Source organism: Myotis lucifugus, unplaced genomic scaffold (genome assembly GCF_000147115.1).
Source record: "Myotis lucifugus unplaced genomic scaffold, Myoluc2.0 scaffold_84, whole genome shotgun sequence".
In the NCBI taxonomy this organism is placed as follows: Eukaryota; Metazoa; Chordata; class Mammalia; order Chiroptera; family Vespertilionidae; genus Myotis; species Myotis lucifugus.
This window is the reverse complement of record NW_005871132.1, coordinates 3,744,915-3,769,369: the sequence shown is the minus strand read 5'-3', so window position 1 is coordinate 3,769,369 and position 24,455 is coordinate 3,744,915. Positions and strand designations below refer to the sequence as shown.

The following is a 24,455-nucleotide window of genomic DNA, read 5'->3' as shown; positions in this document are numbered from 1 at the left end:
GCCTGACCTAGTCCCTCTCCGAATAAGCATGAGTGCCTATAAGATGGGAAGCCTGTGGTGGGATGTGGAGAGAGGTTTGATTTGTTTTCATATCAAGTACAAAATTATGAAATGGCTCAAGATGATTTAAATGAGTCAGATAGGCAGCTACTTCGTGGTGAGGCACAGGTGAGTTGTTCTCACTTTGGTGTGCTTCAGTGACGAGAAAAATCTTGGAAATACAGATGCTCAGGCTTTACTCCACACACAGTCAGAATCTACAAAAATGCACTCTGGTTATCTCTACTTTACACTTGCTCTCCAGGTCTTTCTAAAGCAGATCAAAATTTGAGAACTATCACTATGGGGGAAGGGACATCAACCACAAGTCAGATCTGTGACCTAATGCCAGTTTGTCTAGGAGCTTGCTGTATGACTTCATCTTCATCTCCCTCACCTCCACTCAGCAGACCTGAGCTCTCCTCCTTAATCCTTTCTCTTTGGAATTGGCAGTATACCATCTATTTAGTTTCCCAAGCTAGAAACCCAGGAATAGTTAATTCCTTCCTGTCCCTCACTCCTACAGCTAATAATCCTCCAATCCCACCGATTACACTTCTTAGCTATTGAATCTGCTAACTTTCTCCATCCTCACTGCTGGCTGCCTCATTTCAAGCCACTGTTATTTTTGGCCTTAATTATTTTTTAAAAGCCTCCTAATTGCTCTCCCCACCTTCAGTCTTAATTCCTCAAAACCAATTGCTATACTGCCAACAGAATACTAGTTTCAATAAACACTTTGCTAAATCTTTTAAATGACTTCCTGTTGCCCTTGGGGAAAATGCCCTTGGGATAGATGGAACTTAAAGGTGATCCAAGCTCTATTCTTGACTAAATCTCCAGCACCATCCTTCACTCTTTTCACTTCCCAACTCTGAACTTTGTTGGCAGTTTCCTAAGCCTCTCTGGCAAGAATATTATCACCTTTTCCACCCACAGCCAGCCATTCCCATGGGTAACTCCTACTCACCCTTCACATGCTTTTTTAACTGCCTGCTTTCTCTTTTCATCATCCTCTACGTGTCTCCCCTGTACCGGCTCAGCCATCTATAGACAGCATTTCCACAGAGTATAGTTGTCTCCTTCCACTCTAGCAGGTAGGGACTTATATGTTGTTTATTATTATATTCTTTTTTTTTTTTTTTTAAATATATTTTATTGATTTTTTACAGAGAGGAAGGGAGAGAGATAGAGAGTTAGAAACATCGATGAGAGAGAAACATCGATCAGCCGCCTCCTGCACATCTCCTACTGGGGATGTGCCCGCAACCCAGGTACATGCCCTTGACCGGAATCGAACCTGGGACCTTTCAGTCCGCAGGCCGACGCTCTATCCACTGAGCCAAACCGGTTTCAGCCTATTATTATATTCTTAAAGCCTAGCCAAGTACCAGGCATACAGGATCAACTCAGTATTTGTTGAGTAATGATAATAACATTATTATTTATTTTAAAAACTTTCTATATTTCAGGCACTGTGGTCAGTGCTTTATATCAATTCTTCCTTAATTATCACATGATGCTCTAAGGTAGAGCACACAGGGAGGCTAAGTAAAATACCCACAGTTTTGCAAGTGGGCAAAATACACTTAAATGGTTCAGAGCTTATACTCTTAAACTCTGTGTTATAATGAATGGCTTTTAGTTTTCTTATTTTTATAATAAGGGGATTGAACCAATAAAATTTCTAAGATATTTTTAAATTTTTGTGACCGCTTGTACTTACCCAAGGTTACACAGGCTTTTATATTTATTCTGTTTCTAGGCTCTGCTTGCTGCTATGATCAAGGACAAATGCCCAATTCTAACCCACAGAATAAGTATGTGTTTCTTTTGTATGGCTGTTAACCAAATTAAGTTTTCCTTAAAAAAGGTCAATGAACTCCCTGAATTGTATGCAAAGTTTTTGTGTGTACAGACATATTCTCCATCCTGGAGGAAGAGTTTATAATCTTTCAGAGCATTCTCCACAGGTAAAAAAAAAAAACACCCCAAATTTAAAAATTAACCATTAATATGCATAATCTTCACATTTTCCCCCCTTACTTTTTCTGTGTATACCTAGAAACACACTTGGTAAGGGTCACAGTGATGAACATAATATTCAAGACATATTCTAGGAAGGGCATATTTATTGTCTGGCTCAATAATATTTTAACTTTTATTTTTTTAAAAAAAACAATGCTTTTTTAAAAAAATTATTTTTTAAAAGAGAAAAAGGGAGGGGGGAGAAAGAGAGAAACATCAACTAGTTATGCACCACTTTCCCCCCTTCCCTCCCCCCCTACATACACACACACACACACACACACACACACACACACACACACACATTCACGCATGCACTCTGGGCATCAAACCTACAACCTGGGTATGTGCCCTGAGGGAATTGAACCTGCCACCTTTTGGTGTATTGGAAGATGCTCTAACCAGCTGAGCCACACCAACCTGGGCAGTATTTTAGTTTTTTGACATCTCTCTCATTCTCTCTCTTTTTACAACCATTCCAATGATTTTTTTTGTGCCTGACCTACCTGTAGATTATCACACATTTCTTGGCTGTACGTTAACCGCTGAATTTCAGTAGGAGAGACTAGGTATAATGCCTGTCCTTCATTCGTGAAACAAAATGTCCGTGCTATCCTCATGTCTGTCAGTGGCAAATAATTAACATCCAACATTGGGCGAAGACTAGGCAGGCTGCATGGGAAAAAAAGCAAATCCACATTATATTCAAATTGTTAGAAGCTTTTAATTTCTTAAAAGCTGTACAGAAAAACAGTAATTTTTATGCCTCTATTTTGTGGTTGTTTCTTTTTAATCTCTTGAAGTCTCACTGGTAATAAAATGACTTTGACATAAAATCGTATACATAAAAAATCATGGGCACAATTCTTCTATCTTAATCCATCTAGTACTTAGCAAATGTCCTTGAAGATCAAATTAAGTGAAGTGGCCAGCAATTTCAGGATACTTTTTGCAGCATTTCACAGGTTTCTACAGTGTGGTTATAATCTTTGGTTATGACAGAAACACTACAGCTAGAAAGTGCCTGACTACATACTTGGTCTTTTAAGGCAAAACTCCTGAGTTTGAGGAGGTTTATGAACTGAGGGAGACATGGAGTGGATCCAGTTCACTGTGCCTGGGAATGGAGTGGCTTCGCTCTCCATTTCTTTACTCCCTCAGTACACAGGAAATGGAAATTACCTATAACTACACTGAAGGCATGGTTAATAAATATAAGTATGGCCAGGGCTGTAAGGGAATGAGAATAAGTTATACATAATAGATGAGAGTTTGTACATTCAGATGAATACCACTCATCTCCTAGTGTCTTACCGAAAGGCTATATGCTTATCCTAATGTTATAGCCAGTGATTTCCCTTAAATTCATTTTTTTAAACAATGTCCCTTGGATATTGTCATTAGAGCCAATTTTACAAACTACTGACGGAAATATCTCATTGCTTATAAATCACACCTCAAATGCCAATTGGAGAAAAATAAACTTGTAATTATATCTCAAGCTTTGAAGTCATCCTACTAATTCCCATATGCACAGTGATTTAAAATTATTCCAGTTATAAAACCAGCACCTTGAAAAAAAAAGTACGAATTTCCCATATGAAAATAGTTTGTAATTACAATTTAAACCTTGTCATATAAAATGAGACCTGAAATATGTGCTGTTGGAATAAGCTTTTCATAAGGTCCTAGCAGTGTGCTGTCCAAGGTGGTAGCCACTAGCCAGCCACAAGTGCCTATTGAGCAGTTGATATGTGGCTCGTCTGGATTGAGATGTTCTGTAAGTGTAAACTATATACTGGATTTCAAAGACTTAGTATAAAAACAATTATTAAAAAGTGTATGTTATGGCATTTCAAGTAACTAAGCTCCTTTGGACATGAGTCCAAAACACACCCAGTTAAACAGACATCCATGATAGATTCAGTCAAATTAATTGGTGGTGGGGAAGAGGTTAATTCACTAACATGTGTACAATAGTGGATGCAAATAATACTGTATTTTCTATGTCCTAGAGAAGCTAAAAGGATCAAATTAAATTCTGTATGTAAAATTCTCATGTGAACTATGAAACACAGTAAAAGTAACAGTTCACTTATTTTCCTTATAGTTTCTTTATCTTTATATTTCCAGTGCCTAGTATAGCTTCTGGGAGATGACATATACTCAATAAATATTTGCTGAATGAATGTGTGAGTGACTGGAAAATCACTCTTTCCTTAGATTCCTTAATGTCAATTAAAATGTATTTTTTATTCACAATGCAAAGCATTTTTAGCAAAACACCCAACCAAGACAAAAAATAAAAAAGCTAAACTCTTCTCAAATTGTAGAACAATAAGACATTCAAAAACACAATGAAACAAGGGTCTCAGGTTGCTTCTTGATAACATCTTGCAGATTACACATATACTTCTCAGAATTGCACTTTGTTGGCACTGTTGTGATTACCAGATAATTTATAAAGAAGGCAAGTACCTCATTATCATGATATGCCCATTGGCACAAAAGCATGCCAAGCAGGCACTGTTACACATGACCACCACATCTGCTTGCAGTATAAAAGATGTCTCGGTGATGTTATGAACATAAAGGCAAGTCTGAGAAGGCAGTGAGAAAACTTTGGCTTGTTTTTCTGAGCAGATTATTGTATACTGATGATCTCCTGTTTCTTGTGACAGAGAGGGGCAGTTCACGACCAGTTTCCTTCTCCAAGATTTTTCATTTTCATCTATGTTGTTTGGGTCCCTCCAAACTTCATATGGTGGTTGCATTAATCCACCAGTTCGATCCATACAGGAGAATGTTAGCACAGCTCCTTTCAATGAGAGGAATGTACCTATAAAAAACAATTTTATGTCATTGGCATGTGAAATTCTTTCTAAAACAACTGTTATTTATCTATGGGCAATGAATGTTTTATATTAATTTATATCTATAATATAATATTGCAATAATATACATGAATCAGTAGATTTATAAGTCCATTGGTTCCACAACTTGGACTCATAGAATGTTAGTTCTGACAGAAGCCTAAGACATCAACTTGTCGTATGCTCTCAGTAGACTAATAAGAAAGTGGAGACCCAGAAAGATGATGAGACTTGGGCCAAGTCAAGTTAGTTGCTGAGTCTAGACTAGAACTCAGGTTTTCTGATTCCTAATCCAGTGTTCTTTCTTTATATTATACTAGAGGCCCAGTGCACAAAAATTTGTGCACTCGGGGGGGGGGGAGGTCCCTCAACCCAGCCTGTGCCCTCTCCCAGTCTGGAACCCCTCGGGATGACTACCTCCTGGCTTAGGCCTGCTCCCCGGGGGATTGGACCTAAGCTCTGGCAATCAGACATCCCTCTGGCAGCCTGGCAGCCCTCGGGGGATGTCCACTTGCCAGCAGGGAGCAGGCCTAAGCTGAAGTCAGACATCCTTAGCGCTGCTGAGGAGGCAGGAGAGGCTCCCACCACCACCGCTGTACTGGCAGCCATCAGCCTGGCTTGTGGCTGAGCAGAGCTCCCCCATGTAGGAGCGCACTGACCACCAGAGGGCAGCTCCTGCATTGAGCATCTGCTCCCTGGTGGTCAGTGTGTGTCATAGTGACCAGTCATTCCCAGTCTTTCTGCTGTTAGGGTCAGTTTACCCTTTTATTATATAGAATAGAGGCCTGGTGCATGGGTGGGGGCCGGCTGGTTTGCCCTGAAGGGTGTCCCGGATCAGGGTGGGGGTCCTGCTTGGGTGCCTGGCCAGCCTGGGTGAGGGGCTGATGGCTGTTTGCAGCTGGTCACACCCCCTTCAGGGTGGTGGTCCCCACTGGGGTGCCTGGCCATCCTGGATGAGGGGCTGAGGGCTGTTTTCAGGCTGGCCGGCGACTGAAGCTCCCAGCCTCTCCTTTTCTTCTTTTTTTAATTTTTTATTCTGGGATTTATTTACCTTCTATAATTGAAACTTTGTTGCTGTCACTGGAGCTGAGAGCTGGCTCCTGCTCGCTCCAGCTCTGAGGCCACAGCCTGCTGAAAGCAGGTATCTGGGTTTGTTTAGCTTCTATAATTGAAACTTTGTTGCTTTCGGAGCTCAGAGCTGGGCTGCGGCAGGCGGGGAACCTTGGCTTCCTCCATCACTGCAGCTAGCAAGCCTCCTGCTCACTTCAGCTGCGTGGCTGCCGGCCGCCATCTTGGTTGGGTTAATGTGCATATCGTGCTGATTAGCCAATGGGAGGTGTAGCGAAGGTACGGTCAATTACCATGTTTGTCTATTATTAGATCTATTATTAGATAGGATAGTCCCCCATAAAATCCTTTCTTTAAAAAGGAAATTTTAGAAAATGTATAATTTTTATTTATTAAAATAATTTCAACTGAAAAAATAATCATGTCATCTGATTCCACTTCTTTCATAGGCTCATTCACTAGAAAATGCTGTTTTCCTTCTTCTTAAATTGAGCACTCAGAATACATTTAATGCAATTTTACCATCTAGAGTCCATGCTAACAATTTTGATTATATGAAATAAAACAAACTACCTTTGGCTCTTGGGCAGGCTAATCCATCTTTATACCAAAGAGAGGTTTACTCACCTGCATTCTCCAAGTTGAATATCCAGGCCAGATTACTACCTGTGGGTGATTTTCACCTGTCCCAGAAGACAGGATACTACAAAGCTTTGAAGGTAACTTGAAGATTGACCTTTTGACATTTCCAGACTCTCCCGTAAGCAGTGCCCTAGCAGCCTTCCAACACCCCCCTCCCCCCATGTTCTTTAACATCATGTAGAGAGAGTAAGAAGATTAATCAAGCTGATAGGCTTCAGGAGTGTACAGAGACATGAAAAGGGAAGGTGATATATAAAAATACATTCCATTTAGAAAGTACTTTATAATCTGAAGTACTTAAAATTTATCATGTTCAAAATAACATATTTAGAGCTTTAACATCTCAGTTGTGTTTTTAAACTCACTTTAAAACCAGAATGTGTGGCCTGTGAGCGTCCTGCTAGGTAACTGAAGAGGATAGGAGAGTAGGGGCTTAGGCCTTTAGTCTGAGGGTCAAGATATAAAAAAATAGCTCTCCCAACCTCCATGAAGAAAAAAATAATTCCAAAAGCTATAATGAATGATTAGAATTAATCTAGAATTGATCCTTCTATAAAAGCACATCTCCTAACTACCCACGAAGGGAAAACTTTTCTAAGTATAAATACCTTAGCATCTTTAATTTAGGGATAGCCTAAAGTAGGTTAAAAAGATAAAAAAATCTACATTTTTGAAGCCATTTTACTTATACCTGATACTTGCAATCTGTCAGCATCAAAACGACAATTTCTCAATAAGCTGCCCTTGCAAAACAGCTGCTTTGTTTCCTAATTTGTGGTCAAAAAGACTGTTTATATTCTATGCATTAGGTATTTACAGGGTTTTAAGTTTTCCCAACAATGTATTATTAATCTTTATCACTCCATCTTTAATATTTCCTAACTTAAAACAACAACAACAAAAACCTTAAGCAAGTCAAAATTACAATCTACTATTTTGGAAATACACCTCATTACGAAGTAAGCTTAAATTTAAGAGATTCTATAAGATCTTAACAATTCAGTCTACAGTAAATAACTGACCACACAATTAATTAGGGGTTCCTTCTTAAAGGAGGCCTCACTGGCTAGAAGTACAGTGGGGCCTTGACTTACGAGTTTAATTCGTTCCGTGACGGAGCTTGTAACTCAAATTACTCGTATGTCAAATCATAAAGTGAATGAGTGAGACACGTGATGCTGGGCTGATGTTGTGGTGTCACTGTGACGTTTGCTGCGCCAACTAGCGGTGGGGTATCTGAAGCTGGCTCGTAACCTGAATTTTAGCTTGCAACTCAAAGCAAAAAGTCAGCTGAGAGACAGCTCGTATCTCAAAAAACTCGTTAGTCGGGACACTCGTAAGTCAAGGCCCCACTGTATACCTGACTCCAGTTTTCTAAATAACCTGCCCTCCCTACTACAACCTTCATTCATTCAGTCAACAAGTACTTACTGAAGGATTACTACTATATGTTCTAGCTCTGTTTTAGGCATAAGGGATATAATCCTATATAATAAAAGCCTAATATGCTAAGTGTCCGGTCATCCAGTTGGCCATTCAACCAATCAAAGCATAACAGGCTAATGATACGCTGAGGCTGCTCAACAGCTCGCTATGATGTGCACTGACCTCGAGGGGGAAGACACTCCGACCAGTAGGTTAGCTTGCTGCTGGGGTCCGGCTGCTCAGGACTGAGTGAGACGGGCCAGACATGCCCTGGAGCCCTCCTGCAGTCCCTCCCTGGCCCAGATAGTGCACCAGTGGGGTCCCTCTGCCTGGCCTGCACCCTCTCGCAATCTGGGACCCCTCAGGGGATGTTGGAGAGCCAGTTTTAGTCCCACAGTGGAATGACCCGTCATTATGACACACACTGACCACAAGGGGGCAGATGCTCAATGCAGGAGCTGCCCCCTGGTGGTCAGTGTGCTCCCACAGGAAGAACTCCAGAAGCCAGTCTCATGGCTGGTGAGTGCAGCGGCAGTGGCAGGAGCCTCTCCCACCTCCGCGGAAGTGCTAAGGATGTCCAAATGACTGGGGAGCGGGCCTAAGCTGTCAGTTGGACATCCCCCGAGGGCTCCGGAACTGCGAGAGGGCACAGGCTGGGCCGAGGGACACCCCCACCCCACCCCCCAGTGCAGAATTTCGTGCACCAGGCCTCTAGTGGTGAATAGAAAGGCAACCCCAACCCCTTCATAGAAATTACTTTCTATGATAGAGACAGACAATATATATGATAAATAAGTATACACACACACACACACACACACACACACACACACTAAGGGAAAAAAATAAAGTAGAAAATGTATAGGAACTATTGGGAAAGAATGTGATTAAACTTTAAGTAGGGTAGGTATTATTTAATAAATATTTGTACCTCTTCCCTCCCCAAATTCATATATTGAAGCCTTAACGGCCAGTGTGGGTGTATTTGGAGATGGGGCGTATAAGGAAATAATTAAGGTTAAATGAGGTCATAAGAGTGGGGCTCTGATAGAATTAGTGTCCTTATAAGAAGAGTCTCTGTGGGGACACAGGAGAAAGACCATGTGAGCCCACAGTGAGAAGGAAGCTGTCTGCAACTCGAGGACAGAGCTCTCACCAGATACCAACACTGCTGGTGCATTGATTTGGGACTTCCAGTCTCCACAAGTGTGAGAAAATAAATTTCTGTTGTTTAAGCCACCTAGTCTGTGTTGGTGTGTTACCGCAGTTTGAACAGACAAAAGCAGAAGAGAAGGCACCATATTGTGGGAATGAAGGCTCGGGAAACCAGCACAGAATGCTGATATTCTGACTACTGTGATTATCCTTCATCTCTGATACAGGAATCTCATGTTTTCTATCAGCAACAGTGAAACCGACAACCTAAGTTTATCTGCAAGTAAAGTAAAATCTCAACATTTTACAGATGACTTCCTAGAGCAGTGAAGGGCAGACTCATAGGAGATAAGATCAGAGAGATAATATGGAGCCAGGACATGGAGGTTCTTGTGGGACACCATAAAGACTTAGACTTTTACTGAGTTTGAGATGGCAGGATGTTGAGAATAGAGTGATATAACGTAATTTTCATTTAAAGGGATCACTCTTCCTGCTGGGCATATCCTACAGCGGAACGACTGTCCGGATGAACTTCCAGATGAAGCCAGGGCTGTGAGGGCTGAGGCAGCCGGGGTAGTGAAGGCCTACTCTTGCATGAAATTCGTGCATCGGGCCTCTAGTCCTATATAATAAAAGCCCAATATGCTAAGTGTCCGGTTGTCCAGTCAGCCGTTCAACTAATCAAAACATAATATGCTAATGATATGCTAAGGCCACTCAACTGCTTGTTATGACGTGCACTGACCACCAGGGGGCAGACAGACAACAGGTCGACCAGTCGTTATGACGTGCACTGACCACCAGGGGGCAGATGCTCCAACTGGTAGGTTAGCTTGCTGCTGGGGTCTGGCCAATTGGGACTGAGCGAGATGGGCTGGACAAGCCCTCCCACGGTCCCTCCCTGGCTGGCCAACCGCCCGCGTCCCTCCCTGGCCCCGATCGTACACCGGTGGGGTCCCTTGGCCTGGCCTGCGCCCTCTCGCAATCTAGGACCCCTCAGGGGATGTCAGAGAGCCAGTTTCAGCCCAATCCTGCAGGCCAGGCTGAGGGACCCCACTGGTGCACGAATTCATGCACCGGGCCTCTAGTAAGTAATAATTCATATATACGAATTTAGCACAACCAGTTAACTAAGAAAACAACTTTATCTAACTTACTATACCATATATATGTGTTCTTTTAAAATAAAATCCCTTATGCTATATATTAATAAAATTCTTTTTTTAGAAATGTTTCTCAGATAACTTTTATCATAAATAGGAAAGAGAGCAAATTAAAAAATATTAAAAGGAATAACAGGAGGAATCTCACTCATCTCTTTGAATGAAAAAAAGATAATTCAAGTAGGAAGAGAATATAACATATGTTTTGAGCAATAGGTAAAAAGGAAAGAAATTGAGTGAAATAAGATGAGAAGTTTATCAAAGACTTTAGAGCCACCTCAAGTCAGACACTTCTAGCTTAATTGTTCTGAGTTCTTCAAGAATGCTACAAAAACACTCATAGGCTCTGATCTGGTATGGAACTTTGGAGAAATGCTTCAGTTCATTAAAAATAACTTTTTAACTTTTGCATTGAGGTTTTTCTTCAGTTCAGTGCTTCTGAGGAACTTCTTTTCCAAGGCAATGTTTAGGTTGGCTGTTCCAGTTTACTACCATAGAAATGGTTGTGCTATTTTACCCTAAAGCAGCGGTGCTCAACCTGTGGGTCGCAACCCCTTTGGGGGTCGAACGACCCTTTCACAGGGATTGCCTAAATACATCCTGCATATCAGATATTTACATTACAATTCATAACAGTAGCAAAATTACAGTTATGAAGTAGCAATGAAAATAATTTTAGGGTTGGGGGTCACCACAACATGAGGAACTGTATTAAAGGGTCGCGGCATTAGGAAAGTTGAGGACCACTGCAAAGGAAAGGTAAGTTGCAATATGACAAATGTTGAAATAGTATATGACTTATGAAATTCTCAATAGTTCCTATTATACAGAATACATCAATACAATGAAGGTATTGTAATACCTTATATCTAAATTTTAAAAAGTAACAAAGAAGGAATAACTAAAAACTCTTACCACTTGGCAATACCATGACTGGCTCTGTGAGTCTTTGTTCCTCTGCTGAAGGGAGGCTCAGGGACATGATTAACACCATCCCCAGACTAGTTCCAACAAACAAACAAGGGGAGATGGTGGAGTCATTTTTCCGAGCGAAGGACTCCATGAAGTACAGTGCTGTAATTGCTTCTTTGGAGTCTTTGTCAATACTGGAAATGCTAGAGCTTCTAGAACGACTATAGGAATTTTCTCGGCTCTCTGTGGAAATTTAAAGAACAAAGATTAAATGTTAGTGTACTTCCAGAAAAAGTAAAGTCAGACTTAGTACATGAAAACCAAAATTATGAAGGGGACGTAGAATTTCATTCTTTGTTAGCTGATCTGGAAGGCAGCTTATCCAGTTCGCCAGGTTATTTTGAAGAGGAAGAGACTAAAGTGCAGAGTGTAAATCAACGTAAGCAGGGCTGGGACTAGAACTCGACTCTCCAGTTCACCATGCTTTTCTCTCTACATCATCTCACATGTTAGTTGAAATTCTCTAACCTGGAAAAAATATTTAGTCTAAATAGTCAAAGTTACAAGAATTTCTGGTACCATTTTAATTATGCTTCCTATCTATCTCTCAATTGTTGGAAGTATTCCTAATGATTTCTTGGCAATTTCCACTTACTGACAACATAGTGGCTACTAACCTGAAGGATCACAAATGCTCTATGGCAAATACATTTCCTTAATGCACTTTTTGGTTTTGCTATATCTGGAGTAATTACAGCTGTAAAAAACTGAACTATTTACCAAGGCCAAAGAGCAAATGTTATCTTCCTGAACTAGTTCCCAGCTGCCTGCCTTGAATCCAAATTCAGTCCTAATTGCGTGGGGCCAAGAAAGGAGCTGTGGACAGTGCCATCCGATTGACAGTGGTAATCTTTCTCAGAGGCTTCAGCCCACTTAGAAAAACACGGGATGGTTGTATTCTTAGAAACTCCAGAGTACAAGTTTCTCATATTCTTCTTTCTATTGCCTTCACTCACCGTTCCCTCTTGATAGGTAGACTGTGACTCATTTTTATAAACAGAGACTAAGTATAAATTCTCAGACTATTCTTTTTCTAGAAAACAAAATATAGTACTCCTAATTTCCCCTTCCTATCCCTTGGCAAGTTTATAAACATAGTTGTTTTAATAGAATTTAGAGATGAGAATAAGCTTTGGAGTACAGACAACAGATTAAGGCATAGGTCACCCTTTGTACAGAGGAGGTGGGAGCCCACCAATAGGCAGAGACATTCTGGTTTCAGAGGTGAAGAAGGAGGGGGAGTGGGGAATGGATTTGGCATCATGACAACAGCCCAACCAGGCTCTGTTAGTCACTGCCTAGAGTTGACTGTTTTGTTTATCTTTTACACATGACCTCCATCCCTTGAACTCCAGCTCCCAATACCATGCATGGTATGTCAAAGTTTAATTGTATCCACAAAAATGTGTATGTTTAACCTACCTTCTGTTGTAACTGGTAAAGAAATCTCCATGCAGGCAGCTGACTGTGCTTTTCGAAAAGGTGGTCTTGCAGGACCCCAGCGGTTTACTTTGGAAACATCAGCGCTGGAAAGGCGTTTTCCAGAACCGCAACTCTGAGAAGTTGGGCTTGTGCAGTGTCCATTTACATTATCTGTGCCAAGAGGAGAAGGAAGCATAAATATCAGAATTAAATCTTAATATAAAGGAATCCAAGTGTGTAGAATTATGAAGAGTAAGAATTCTTTTTGTTCAAATCACAGAAAGATGGCTAAGTCCTTCTTGTTGCATAAAAAACCACTACAAATGTTACTGATGTAAAATCACAATCATTATATTATGTTCACAGATTCTGTGGACCATAATTTAAGTAGCTGAGGCAAGGTGGGGATGTTATATCCATGATGTGAGGGGCCTTCATTCAAGTACTTGCATGGCTGGGGGCTTGGAATCCTTGAAGGCTTCTTTCCTCACATGCCTGGGCTAGAATGGTGCCAAGGTGAAGGATAGGTTGGCTTGTTGATAGATTTAATATTGGTTGTTTGCTTAATTTAAGCAGGAAAAGAATTTTTTAAATAATTTTTAAAAAAATATATTTTATTGATTTTTTACAGAGAGGAAAGGAGAGGGATAGAGAGTTAAAAACATCGATGACAGAGAAACATCGATCAGCTGCCTCCTGCACACCCCTTACTGGGGATGTGCCCGCAACCAAGATACATGCCCTTGACCGGAATCGAACCTGGGACCCTTCAGTCCGCAGGCCAAGCTCTATCCATTGAGTCAAACTGGTTAGGGCAGGAAAAGAATTTCTTAAAGGGTACTAGGCAGCTCAAACTCTTAGGAAGAACCTTTGAGGTATACTCAGAAGCTTTGCAGCCAATAACAATGCCCAAAAGTAACTAAAAGTTGAGTTACTTTTAGTTAAAAAACCACTGTCAGTGGCTTAGCATTGCTGATGCTGGGGCCTAAATGCCGGGAGCTGTGCTGGCCTGGTGCAGGAGGACATCTCTGCTATCATACTCACCAGAACTGAGGTTTACATAATTTTTCTTTATTTCAGTGTTTTTGACAAATAAGAAACTATATATATAAAGAGGTAATATGCAAATTAGGCCAGGACGCCATAATAAGTCACGACTGAACCATTAGCATATTAGCTCTTTATTAGCTCCTATGTATGCCACAGGGCATTGCTCCAGAGATGAGGCAGAAGCAGGGAGGCGCTGGGAGAATGAGGGACCAGCCTGAGGCAACTCGAGGGTAGGCAGCGTCCCGGGAGAAGGCAGAAGGGAGAAGGTGAGAAGGCCGGTGCCTTGGGAGAAGGCAGAAGGGAGAAGGTGAGAAGGCCAGCACCATGCATGAGCAGGCAGAAGGGAGAAGGTGAGAAGACAGGCACCATGGGAGAAGGCAGAAGGGAGAAGGTGAGAAGGCTGGCGCCTGGGGAGATGGCAGAAGGGAAAGGTGAAAAGGCCCATGCCATGAAGGAGCAGGCAGAGGGAGAAAGTGAAAAGGCTGGCGCCGTGGGAGAAGGCAGAAGGGAGAAGGTGAGAAGGCCCGTGCCTCGGGAGAAGGAAGAAGGGAGAAGATCCCAGTTAGGCAGGGTGATCAGGCCAGGAGGAGAGAGAAGGGAGAAGATCCCAGTTAGGCAGGGTGATCAGGCCAGGAGGGGAGAGCAGATAGGTGGTTAGGGTGATCAGGTCAGGAGGGGAGAGCAGTTAGGGCCGTCAGGCCGGCAGGGGAGCAGTTAGGGTCATCAAGCAAGCAGGCAGGTGAGCACTTAGGAGCAGTCGTTCGATTACGAGAGGATCTTTGATGAGAGGGTGCAGCTGAGCTGAGGACCCGTGCCCCCTGCACAAATTTCGTGCACTGGGCCTCTAGAGGCTATATATTATGTACATTTTTGCTGACACTTTGAAGTGTTTAAGCAATATTTTTACGACATTTTTCTGATGAATTTTAAGCTAAAGACCAAAGGGACTGAATCACAGACTTCCCTTGAAGTCAGCTTAATTTTATTCCTGGCTTTAATCTGATTATTTCATAGCAAAGTTTTCATGGCTATGATTTTTTTTTTGTCAAAGTTAAAATGCCTTGAATGAGTAAAGGTTTATATATTCTAAATTTAATGTTTAGTCTCTGAAATCCAACCTTTCAATGAGCTTTTTCCTTTTTATTTCTCATTCTTTTCCAAGTTTAATTTCTATTGCATTTAAACATCCATTTAGGAAGATTTTTACAAATTATTTGAGACCAAATTTACTGTTTTTAGGAAAATAATCTCTTACTGAAAACATTGCCTTAGGCTTTGTTACTGATGAATAGAATGTTTTAACTTGAAATAACAAAAGATTTTCAGCTTCATCAAGGTATAATTGACATATGAAATTGTAAGATATTTAATGTACACATTGTAGTGATTTGATATACGTGTACATTGTAAAATGGTTCCCTCCATCTCGTTCATTAAAAGACTCATCACCACTCATATTTCTTTATTTTGGTGAGAACATTTAAGTTCTCCTCTATTAGCAAGTTTCAATTATACATTACAGTGTTGTCAACTATAGTCACCATGTTATACATCAGATCCTCAGACCTTGTTCATCTTATAACTGAAAGTTTGTACCCTTTTACAAACCTCTCTATATTTTCCCCACCTCCACCCCCTGGCAACCACTTTTCTACTGTTTCTTAGTTTGACATTTTTATTTTTCAGCTTCTACATATAAGTGATACCATGAATATTTGTTTTCCTGTCTAGTTTATTTCACTTTGTATAATGCCCTCAAGGCCCATCATTGTTGTTGCAAATGGCAAGATTTCCATCTTTCTCATGGAAGAATAATCTTGTATGTAATATCTATTGTGTATATGTACATATCTATCACATCTTCTTTATCCATTCATCTGTTTATGGACATGGACTTTTAGGATGTTTCCATATTGTGGCTATTGTGAATAATACTGAAAGGAACATAGAAGTGCAGATATTTCTTTGATGTCCTGTTTTCATTGTCTTTGGCTATATACCCAGAAGTGAAATTGCTGGGTCATATGGTAGGTCTATTTTTAATTTTTTGAGGAGCCTCCATACTGTTTCTCATAGTGACTATACCAGTTTCCATCCCCACCAATAGTGTATGAGTTCATTTTCTCCACATCCTCACCAACACTTTTCTTTTTGATGATACCCATTCTAACAGGTGTGCGGTGATATCTCATCCTTTTGATTTGTACTTTTTTGATTGGTGATATTGAATAGATTTTCATGTACCTGTTGTCATTTGTATGTCTTCTTTGAAGACTATCCAGTTTATCTGCCCATTTTAAATAAGATTTTTTTTTGCTATTTAGTTGTATGACTTCTTTATATATTTTGACTATTCACCCCTTATCAGATATGATTTAAAAATATTTTTTCCCTCTATAGGTTGCCTTTTCATTTTGTTGATGTTTCCTTTGTTGATGAGGTACAAAAACCTTTTAGATTGATGTAGTACCACTTGTTTATTTTTGCTTGTTTTCTTTCCCTTTGTTGTCAAATCCAAAAAATTATTCCCAAGGCCAATGTCAAGGAGCTTACTTCCTATTTTTTCTAGGAGTTTTATTGTTGCATAACTTATCTTCAAGTCTTTAATCCATTTCAGTCAGTTTTTGTGTATGGAATATAGTGATTTTGTTTCATTCTTTTGCATGTGGCTTCCCAGTGTTTCCAGCACCATTTATTGAAGAGACTATGCTTTCCATATAGTATATTCTTGGCTCCTTTGTTGCACATAAATTGACCATATATGCATGGGTTTATTTCTGGGCTCTCTCTTCAGTTCCATTGATCTGTGTCTGTCTTATTTTGTGCCAATACTATATTGTTATAGCTTTGTAATATAGTTTGAAACCAGAAAGTGTAATGCCTTTATTTTTCATTCTCAAGATTGCTTTGGCTATTGGGGTGTTTTGTGGCTTCATATAATTTTAGAAATTTTTTTCTATTTATGTGAAAAATATCATTGGAATTTTTATAGAAATTGCATTAAATCTGTAGATTGCTTTGGGTAGTATGGGCATTTTAGGGATATGAATTTTTCTAATCCATGAGCATGGAATATCTTTCCATTTATTTGTGTCTTCTTTAATTTCTTTAGAATGTCTTACAGTTTTTGTGCACAGATATTTTACCTCCTTTGTTAAATTTATTCCTAGGTATTTAATTCTTTTTGATGCAATTATAAAGGTGATTTTCTTAATTTCTCTTTATAATAGTCTATTGTTAGTGTATAGAAATGCAACTGATTTTGTATAATGATTTTCTATCTTCCAACATTCCTGATTTCTTTATATGTCTAACATTTTTTTTGGAAGAGTCTTTAGGGTTCTTTTTTAATAAATGTCATCTGCAGATAAAGACAGTTGTACTTTTCCTGTTCCAATTTTAAGAACTTTTTTTTTTTTTTTTGCTTAATTGCTCTGGCTAGGACTTCCAGTACTATCCTATATAATCCTATGTAATAAAAGGCTAATATGCAAATTGTCCCCACAGGCGGGAGTTTGACCGACTGGGAGTTAGACATGCGCTGACCACCAGGGGGTGGCGTGGAACATGGCGTGCGTCGGTGACGCAGTGCTGGCAGCGGGCGGCAGTAGAGGCGCTGCCAGCACCAATGGGCCCCGACGAGAGTGGGACCATGGCAGGATGGTGGAACAGGTAAGTGGGCGGTGCCAGGCCAAGGCAGGTGCAAGCGGGGGCCCCAATCACCCTGCTGGTCGCCCCAAAGACAGCGACCAGTGGCAGCGGTGGTGGGGGGCAGGGCCGGTGAGCAGGCAGCTCCAGGCCAAGGCAGGTGCAAGCGGGGGCCCCGATCGCCCTGCCTGTTGCCCCATAGATTGGCCCTGATCGCCGGCCAGGCCTAGGGACCCTACCCGTGCATGAATTTCGTGCACCAGGCTGCTAGTCTTGAATAAAAATAGTGAGAGTGGGCATCCTTGTCCTATTCCTGATCTTAAAGGAAAAGCTTTCAGTTTTTCATTGCTGAGTATGATGTTAGGCGTGGGCTTGTTATATGTGGTCTTTATTATGTATAGAGGAATTTTCCCTCTATACCCACTCAGTATAAATAGATGTTGAATTTTGTCAAATGCTTTTTTGCATCTATTGAGAAGATCATATGATTTTTATCCTTTATTTTGTTAATGTGATGTATCACATTGTTTTGCAGACCCTTTCATCCCTGGAATACATCACACTCGAACATAAGATCCTTTTAATATATTGTCAAATTTGGTTTGCTGATATTTTGTTGAGGATTTCTGCATCTATGTTGTTCATCAGAGATATTTTGCCTGTAATTTTCTTGTAGTGTCCTTGACTCTTTTGGTATCGAGGCAATGCTGGACTCATAAGTTTGGAAGTTCTCCCTTCTATTCTATTTTTTTGGGAAAAGTTGAGGATTGGTATTGATTCTTATTTGAATATTTGGTGAAAATCACCAGTGAAGCTATCTAGTCCTGTACTTTTTTCTTATTGGGAAGTTTTTGATTACTGATTCAATCTACTTACTAATAATTTGTCTGTTCAGATTTTCTATTTCTTCATGATTCAGTCTTGGTATGTTGTATGTTTTTAGGAATTAATGTATTCTAGGTTTTCCAGTTTGTTGGAGTAAAGTAGCCTCTTATGATCCTTTGTATTTCTGAAGTATCAATTTTAATGTCTCATTCTATTTTTGGTTTTATTTGAGTCCTCTCTCTTTTTTTCTTGGTGAATCTATCCTATATAATAAAAGCCTAATATGCAAATCGACCAAACGGCAGAATGACCAGTGGAACAACCAGTCGCTATGATGCGCACTGACCATCAGGGGGCAGATGCTCAATGCAGGAGCTGCCCCCAGCCCGCAGGCCCCAGGCCAGCCAAGGCGGGTGCCAGCGGGGGCCCCCTGATCGTCTCACAGATTGGCCCTGATCACCAGCCCAGCCTACAGACTCTACCCATGCATGAATTTCGTGCTTCCGGCCTCATTTATTTATATTTTCAGAAAATCAGCTATTAGTTTCATTTATCTTTTCTACTGTCTTTTTAATTTGTATTTCATTTATTTCTGCTCTGGTTTTTCCTTACTTGTACTAATTTTGGGCTTCATTTGTCCTTTTTCTAGTTCCTTAAGGTATAAAGTTAGGTTGTTTGAGATCTTTCTTGTTTCTTAATGTAGGTTTTTATCACTATAAACTTCCCTCTTATAATTGCTTTTGTTGCATTCCACAAGTTTTGGTATATTGTTATTCCACTTTAATTTATCACAAGATATTTTTAAATTTCTCTTTTGATTTATTCTTTAAGCCATTGGTTGTTCAGTAGCATGTTGCTTAATCTCCACATATTTGTGAATTTTCCAGTTTTCTTCTTATAATTGATTTCTATTTTCATACTATGTGATCAGAAAAGAAGCCTAATATTATTTCAATCCTATCATATTAAGACTTATTTTATGGAATAACATTATAGTTTATCTTAGAGAATGTTCTATGTATGTTTGAGAAGAATATGTATTTTCATGCTTTTGGATGGAATATTCTGTAAACGTCTATTATGTCCATCTGGTCTAATGTGTCACTTAAGTCCAATGTTTTCTTATTCCTCCCAACCCCCGAGACAATTTCTTTATACTTGATTCACTGGGGGACACTTAGCTTGTTTCTGTATTTTGGTATTGTGAATAAAACTTCAATTAATGGAGTACAAATATTTCTACAAAAACTCGAGTACAAATATTTCTATAAAATACTGATTTCACCTCTTTTAGATATACCAGAAGTGGGATTCCTTGGTCATATGTTTGTTCTATTTTTCTTTTTTTTTGAAAACTCCATAATGTTTCCCATAATGAATATAACAATTTACACCCCCCCAACAACAGTGTACAAGAGTTCCCTTTCGCCCATACCCTTGCAGACAGTTATTACTTGCCTTTTTGAGAATGCCATCCTAATAGCTATTAGGTGATATTTAATTGTGATTTTGATTTGCATTTGTCTGATGTTTAGTGACATTGAGCACTTTTTCATTTACCTGTTGGGCATTTATATGTCTTCTTTGAAAAAAAGTCTACTCAGGTCCTCTTTTCATTTTTTAATAGGTTTACCTGTTTTTATGTTGTTTTTTTTTTTCAATTGAATTGTATGAATCCTTATATATTTTGGATATCAACCCCTTATTAGGTATATGGTTTGTAAGTTTTTTTCCTCATTCCATAGATTTGCCTTCTCATTTTGTTGGTGGTTTCCTTTGCTATGCAGAAGCTTTATAGTTTGATGTAGCTCCACTTGCTTATGTTTCCTTTCGTTGACTATAATGTTTACTTTTGGTGTCATTAAAAAGATCATTGCCAAGACCAATGTCAATGAGTTTTTTGCTGTTTTCTTCTAGGATATGATAGTTTTAGGTCTTATATTTTATCAATTTCAAGGCAATTTTTGAATATGGTGGAAGCTTTGTCCAATTTCATTCTTTTGCATCTGAATATCCAATTTTCCCAGCACCATTTATCAAGGAGACGATTCTTTTCCTAATGTGTATTTTGACACCCCTGTCAAAATTTAATTGACTACATATGGGTGGGGATATTTTAGATTTTCTGTTCTGTTCCATTGGCCTATATGTCTGTTTTGATTATTTTAGCTTTGTAATATAGTTTTATTTTTTACAACTTACACATGCTTTACTTACTTGATTGAAAGACCTGTGGTGCATTCAATGTTTTACATAGTTGATCTCATCTTGGTTCACACTGACATCAGTTATATTTGGGTTCTATGCTCGAGACTATTCAGGTGCTGCTGTTGTTGTTGGTTTGTGGTTTTTTTTTTTTCATGATCAAGGTGGGTACTTTTATTTGAAATGTTATTTTTAATTCCTTCTCTGGTGATTTTTTCCTGGATTCTTAGCTTTGCATAATTATACCTACAATGGAACCAGTATCCTAAAGTCACAATGATAAATCCTCCTACTCCAACTTCACATGATCTTCTAATTCTACTAGTTAATAAAAAATGTCCAAGGCCAGCCACAACAGATTCTAATGAACCATATAATACTGAGTCCCATGCACAGGGAATGTTCTTGACATCTAAAATTCCTAGGAGGTTAAAGGGCTTCTCCTGCCCGTGTTCCTTGGGCTGTGGCTCTGGCATGGCTGCCATGGGGACTAGTCGGCCCCTGCACCCCTGCCCCACTGACCCAAGGCCTTCCCGAGCGGAAGCCCCGCCCTGCCCATGCTGCACCCTGCAATATAGTTTTAAATTAGGACACAGCCAGTGTGTCTCAGTGGCTGAGTGTTGACCCATTAAACAGAGGTCACTGGTTTGATTCCTAATCAGGGCACGTACCTGGCTTTTGGGCTTATCCTAGGTAGGGGGCATGCAAGAGGCAGCCAATTTATGTTTTTCTCTCATTGATATTTTTATCTCTCTATCCTTCTCCCTTCCTCTCTCTCTCAAATCAATAAAAACATTTTTTTTTTAAAAAAAGAAGTTAGAACATGTCATGTATCTAACTTTCTCAAGATTGCTTTGGCTATTTGGGGCCTTTTGTTCCATGTGATTTTAGGAATATTTTTTCTATTTCTGTGAAAAGTGCCAGTGGAATTCGGAAGAACTTCAAATTGCTTTAGGTAATATAAACATTTAAAAATATTAATTCTTCCACTCCAAGAACTTGGGATATATTTCCATTTATTTGTGTCTTTAATTTCTTTCATCAATGTCTTACAGTTTTCATTGTACAGATCTTTCACTTCCTTGGTTAAATTAATTCCGAAGTATTTTATTATTTTTGATGCTATTGTAAATGGCAATGTTTTCTTTTCTTTCTTTCTTTTTTTTAATGTGCCTCGGGCATGAAACAGCTCTGGCCACCAAGACAGGCATCAAGCTAGGATGAACTAAGGACTGCATGTCTGCTCTGCCCCTGATTGATATAAGAGCAACACCACCAATCAGGTGTCTCCTTGTCCATTGCCAGGGGGTGGGCAATGTTTTCTTAATTTATTTTTTGGACAGTTCATTGCATTTACCATGAGGCTTATATAAAACAGTATTAATCTATTTTATTAAGTTGCTTAAACTTGATGTATTTTTGAACATATAAGAGTATTAGTTTTAGCTGTACAAACCTATTTATAATAGTCTATTTTAAGCTAACAACTTAAGTTCAAATTCATTCTAAAGCTCTACAATTTTACTTTCCCTCCCCCATTTTTTTTGATGTCACATTTATATATTTTTATCTTATGTATCATTGAGAAATTATGTTAGCTATAATTATTTGTACTACAAAATCACTAAATCTTTTATTGGCAACTTTAACCTACTTGCTAGCCTCCATCTCTCAATTTTAAAATTACACTGTTCTATATTGTTATGGATTTGAAGTTTACCTTCTGTTTTATAATATTTGCCAGTGTTATTGAAATACTCACTACCTGTCCTTTGACCATGGTGTTACTCCATCCATCTTTTCACTAACTGGGCATCGTCCTATAGTAGATTTTTATTTTTCAAACCTCATGGGGGCCTGCATTTCATTTATAGTATTTGATGATGCATACTAGTATATAACAATATATTCATAATGTAATATACCAGCAAAGCTTGAATTCTAGAAAATTAATTTATTTTTAAGTGGGTTTTTTTAAATTCAAAATCGAGTTTATTAGGGAAGAGAAATGTCTGTATTTTTTGTTTAGTGAAAAACTATCTTTTCATTATTAATATAAAAATGTTAGTTATAAGGCAATTTCTCATGAATCTGGTAATCTATGTATATATATAAAAGGCTAATATGCAAAGTGTCCCCTCAGGTGTTCAAGCGGGAGACCAGGAGTTTGATCGCTTGCTATGACATGCGCTGACAACCAGGGTGTGGCATGGAACATGGCAGGCGAGCAGTGGCGGGGCACTGAGGGAGTGAGGGAAGGTGGAGGTGAGGAGGTGGGGAACTGCATGGTAGCTGTGTGCAGGCAGGGAGGCGAGGAACCTGATCAGCCCTGATTGCTGGCTAGGCCTAGAGACCCTACCCATGCACGAATTTCATGCATGGGGCCTCTAGTTATTTTATAGAATGCATAAGTGACCAATGCATGAGATTTTTACTGTTTTACTATTATTTTATTGTTACTGTTATATTATTCCTGTTAAGGATTGTTGAAACAAAAAAGTTACATTAGTATCAACATTTGTCTTTAGTGAATGGCTTATATACACAGTCGCTAATGCCTTTAGGTAGATGAATATTAACTACATTAACTAGAGGCCCGGTGCATGAAATTCATGCACAGGTATGGTCCCTAGGCCTGGCCTGCAATCAGGGCCATCTTCCCCAGTTGCCCTGAGCCAGCCCCACCCCCCACTGCCACCCACCCTGGGCTCCCCATTCACCATTGGGTGATCGGTGCCTGACAGCTGGGGTAAAGGACCGAGAGGTTGGCTGTTCCCACCTGCTCACTGGCCCTGCTCCCACCGCAGGTGGTCATCAGGCGATTGGAGCCTGCTGGCCAGGGAAAGGGACCAAGAGGTGGTCAGTGCACTTCATAGTGACTGGTCCAGCAGTTCTGGTTGTTCTGCTGTTAGGGTCAATTTGCATATTACCCTTTTATTATATAGGATTTGGGCTTTAGATTCCCCCCTACCCTGCAGCCCTACAGTTCTAATTGCTCACTGAGTGGGTAACATGGATGTCCCTATAGCAACTCAAACTCATTTTCCTTTCCTCTCAAATCAGGTATCCTCTATGAGAGCTATTCTCAACACTCTGAAGTCATCTTTGGCTTCTCCTTTTCCCTCACTGTTCCCAGCTCTATCAGTTGTAAAGTCTCCCATGGCAATTCTTTTCCTCTTGTTCATTTTCATTGCTGTTATCCTGCTTCAGGCCCTCATTTGGCCTACTGCAAGAGTCTTAAACATCTTTTCCTTCATTAATGGATTATACACTATTGTATGTCTTGCTATAGCACATTACCAGCAACCCAAGGTATATTTTACATCAAGGTTTTACATTGGGAGAATTTACATACAGAAGACATTCATCCTCTTTCAGAAGCCTTATAATTTTTATTCTAGAAGTTTGTGGGAAACACGTTTTAAAAATATAATTACATTAACTACATATTTAGAAATAGAGATTTAATGAAATTTTATCATGAATCCCTTTAAGTGTAAAATATCCTTTAGTAAAATAACAAGCACATGATTATTTTATCTTTTATATATATCTGAGTTTTCATAAGTGATCTTTGCTTTAAGTATGTATGAAAATAGTGAGAATGAAGCAATAGGAAGGGAGATAACTGAAGACATGGAAAAACAGACATTGATAGAAATGGTCTATTAGTAGGTTTATTAATAACAACCATGCCTAACTGACCTCCAGATTAGAATTATAGCTAAGATTTCTTTGCAATTTCTAAAACTATAAAAAGTGGGTTGGACATTTTCTTTCTTTTTTATTTTTTCTTTTCAACATTTTAGGAAAAAAATTATGATTGTGGAAATTATATGAATATCAGAATGCATATTTTTCTAGATAAAAGTGTTAATCATTCTGTAAATAGTCTTCAATTGACATGTGTCACAGTATATGCTACACAAAATGATAA

At 39.4% G+C, this 24,455-nt stretch overlaps 1 protein-coding gene and 1 pseudogene across 2 annotated transcripts in view; both read right to left on the bottom strand.

Moving 5' to 3' along the window:
- The window catches only part of STXBP5L (syntaxin binding protein 5 like), a 198,185-nt gene that overhangs the window by 5,311 nt on the left and 168,419 nt on the right, over positions 1 to 24,455 (bottom strand). For both annotated transcript variants that reach the window (XM_023755805.1, XM_023755806.1), the window contains 4 exons: positions 12,791 to 12,961; positions 11,312 to 11,551; positions 4,546 to 4,906; positions 2,574 to 2,739 (listed from right to left, as the gene is read on the bottom strand). In XM_023755805.1, the coding sequence (XP_023611573.1) occupies positions 2,574 to 2,739; positions 4,546 to 4,906; positions 11,312 to 11,551; positions 12,791 to 12,961 (938 nt within the window). The remainder of the gene's footprint in view (positions 1 to 2,573; positions 2,740 to 4,545; positions 4,907 to 11,311; positions 11,552 to 12,790; positions 12,962 to 24,455) is intronic.
- Positions 21,684 to 21,828, bottom strand: LOC111826489 (annotated as a pseudogene).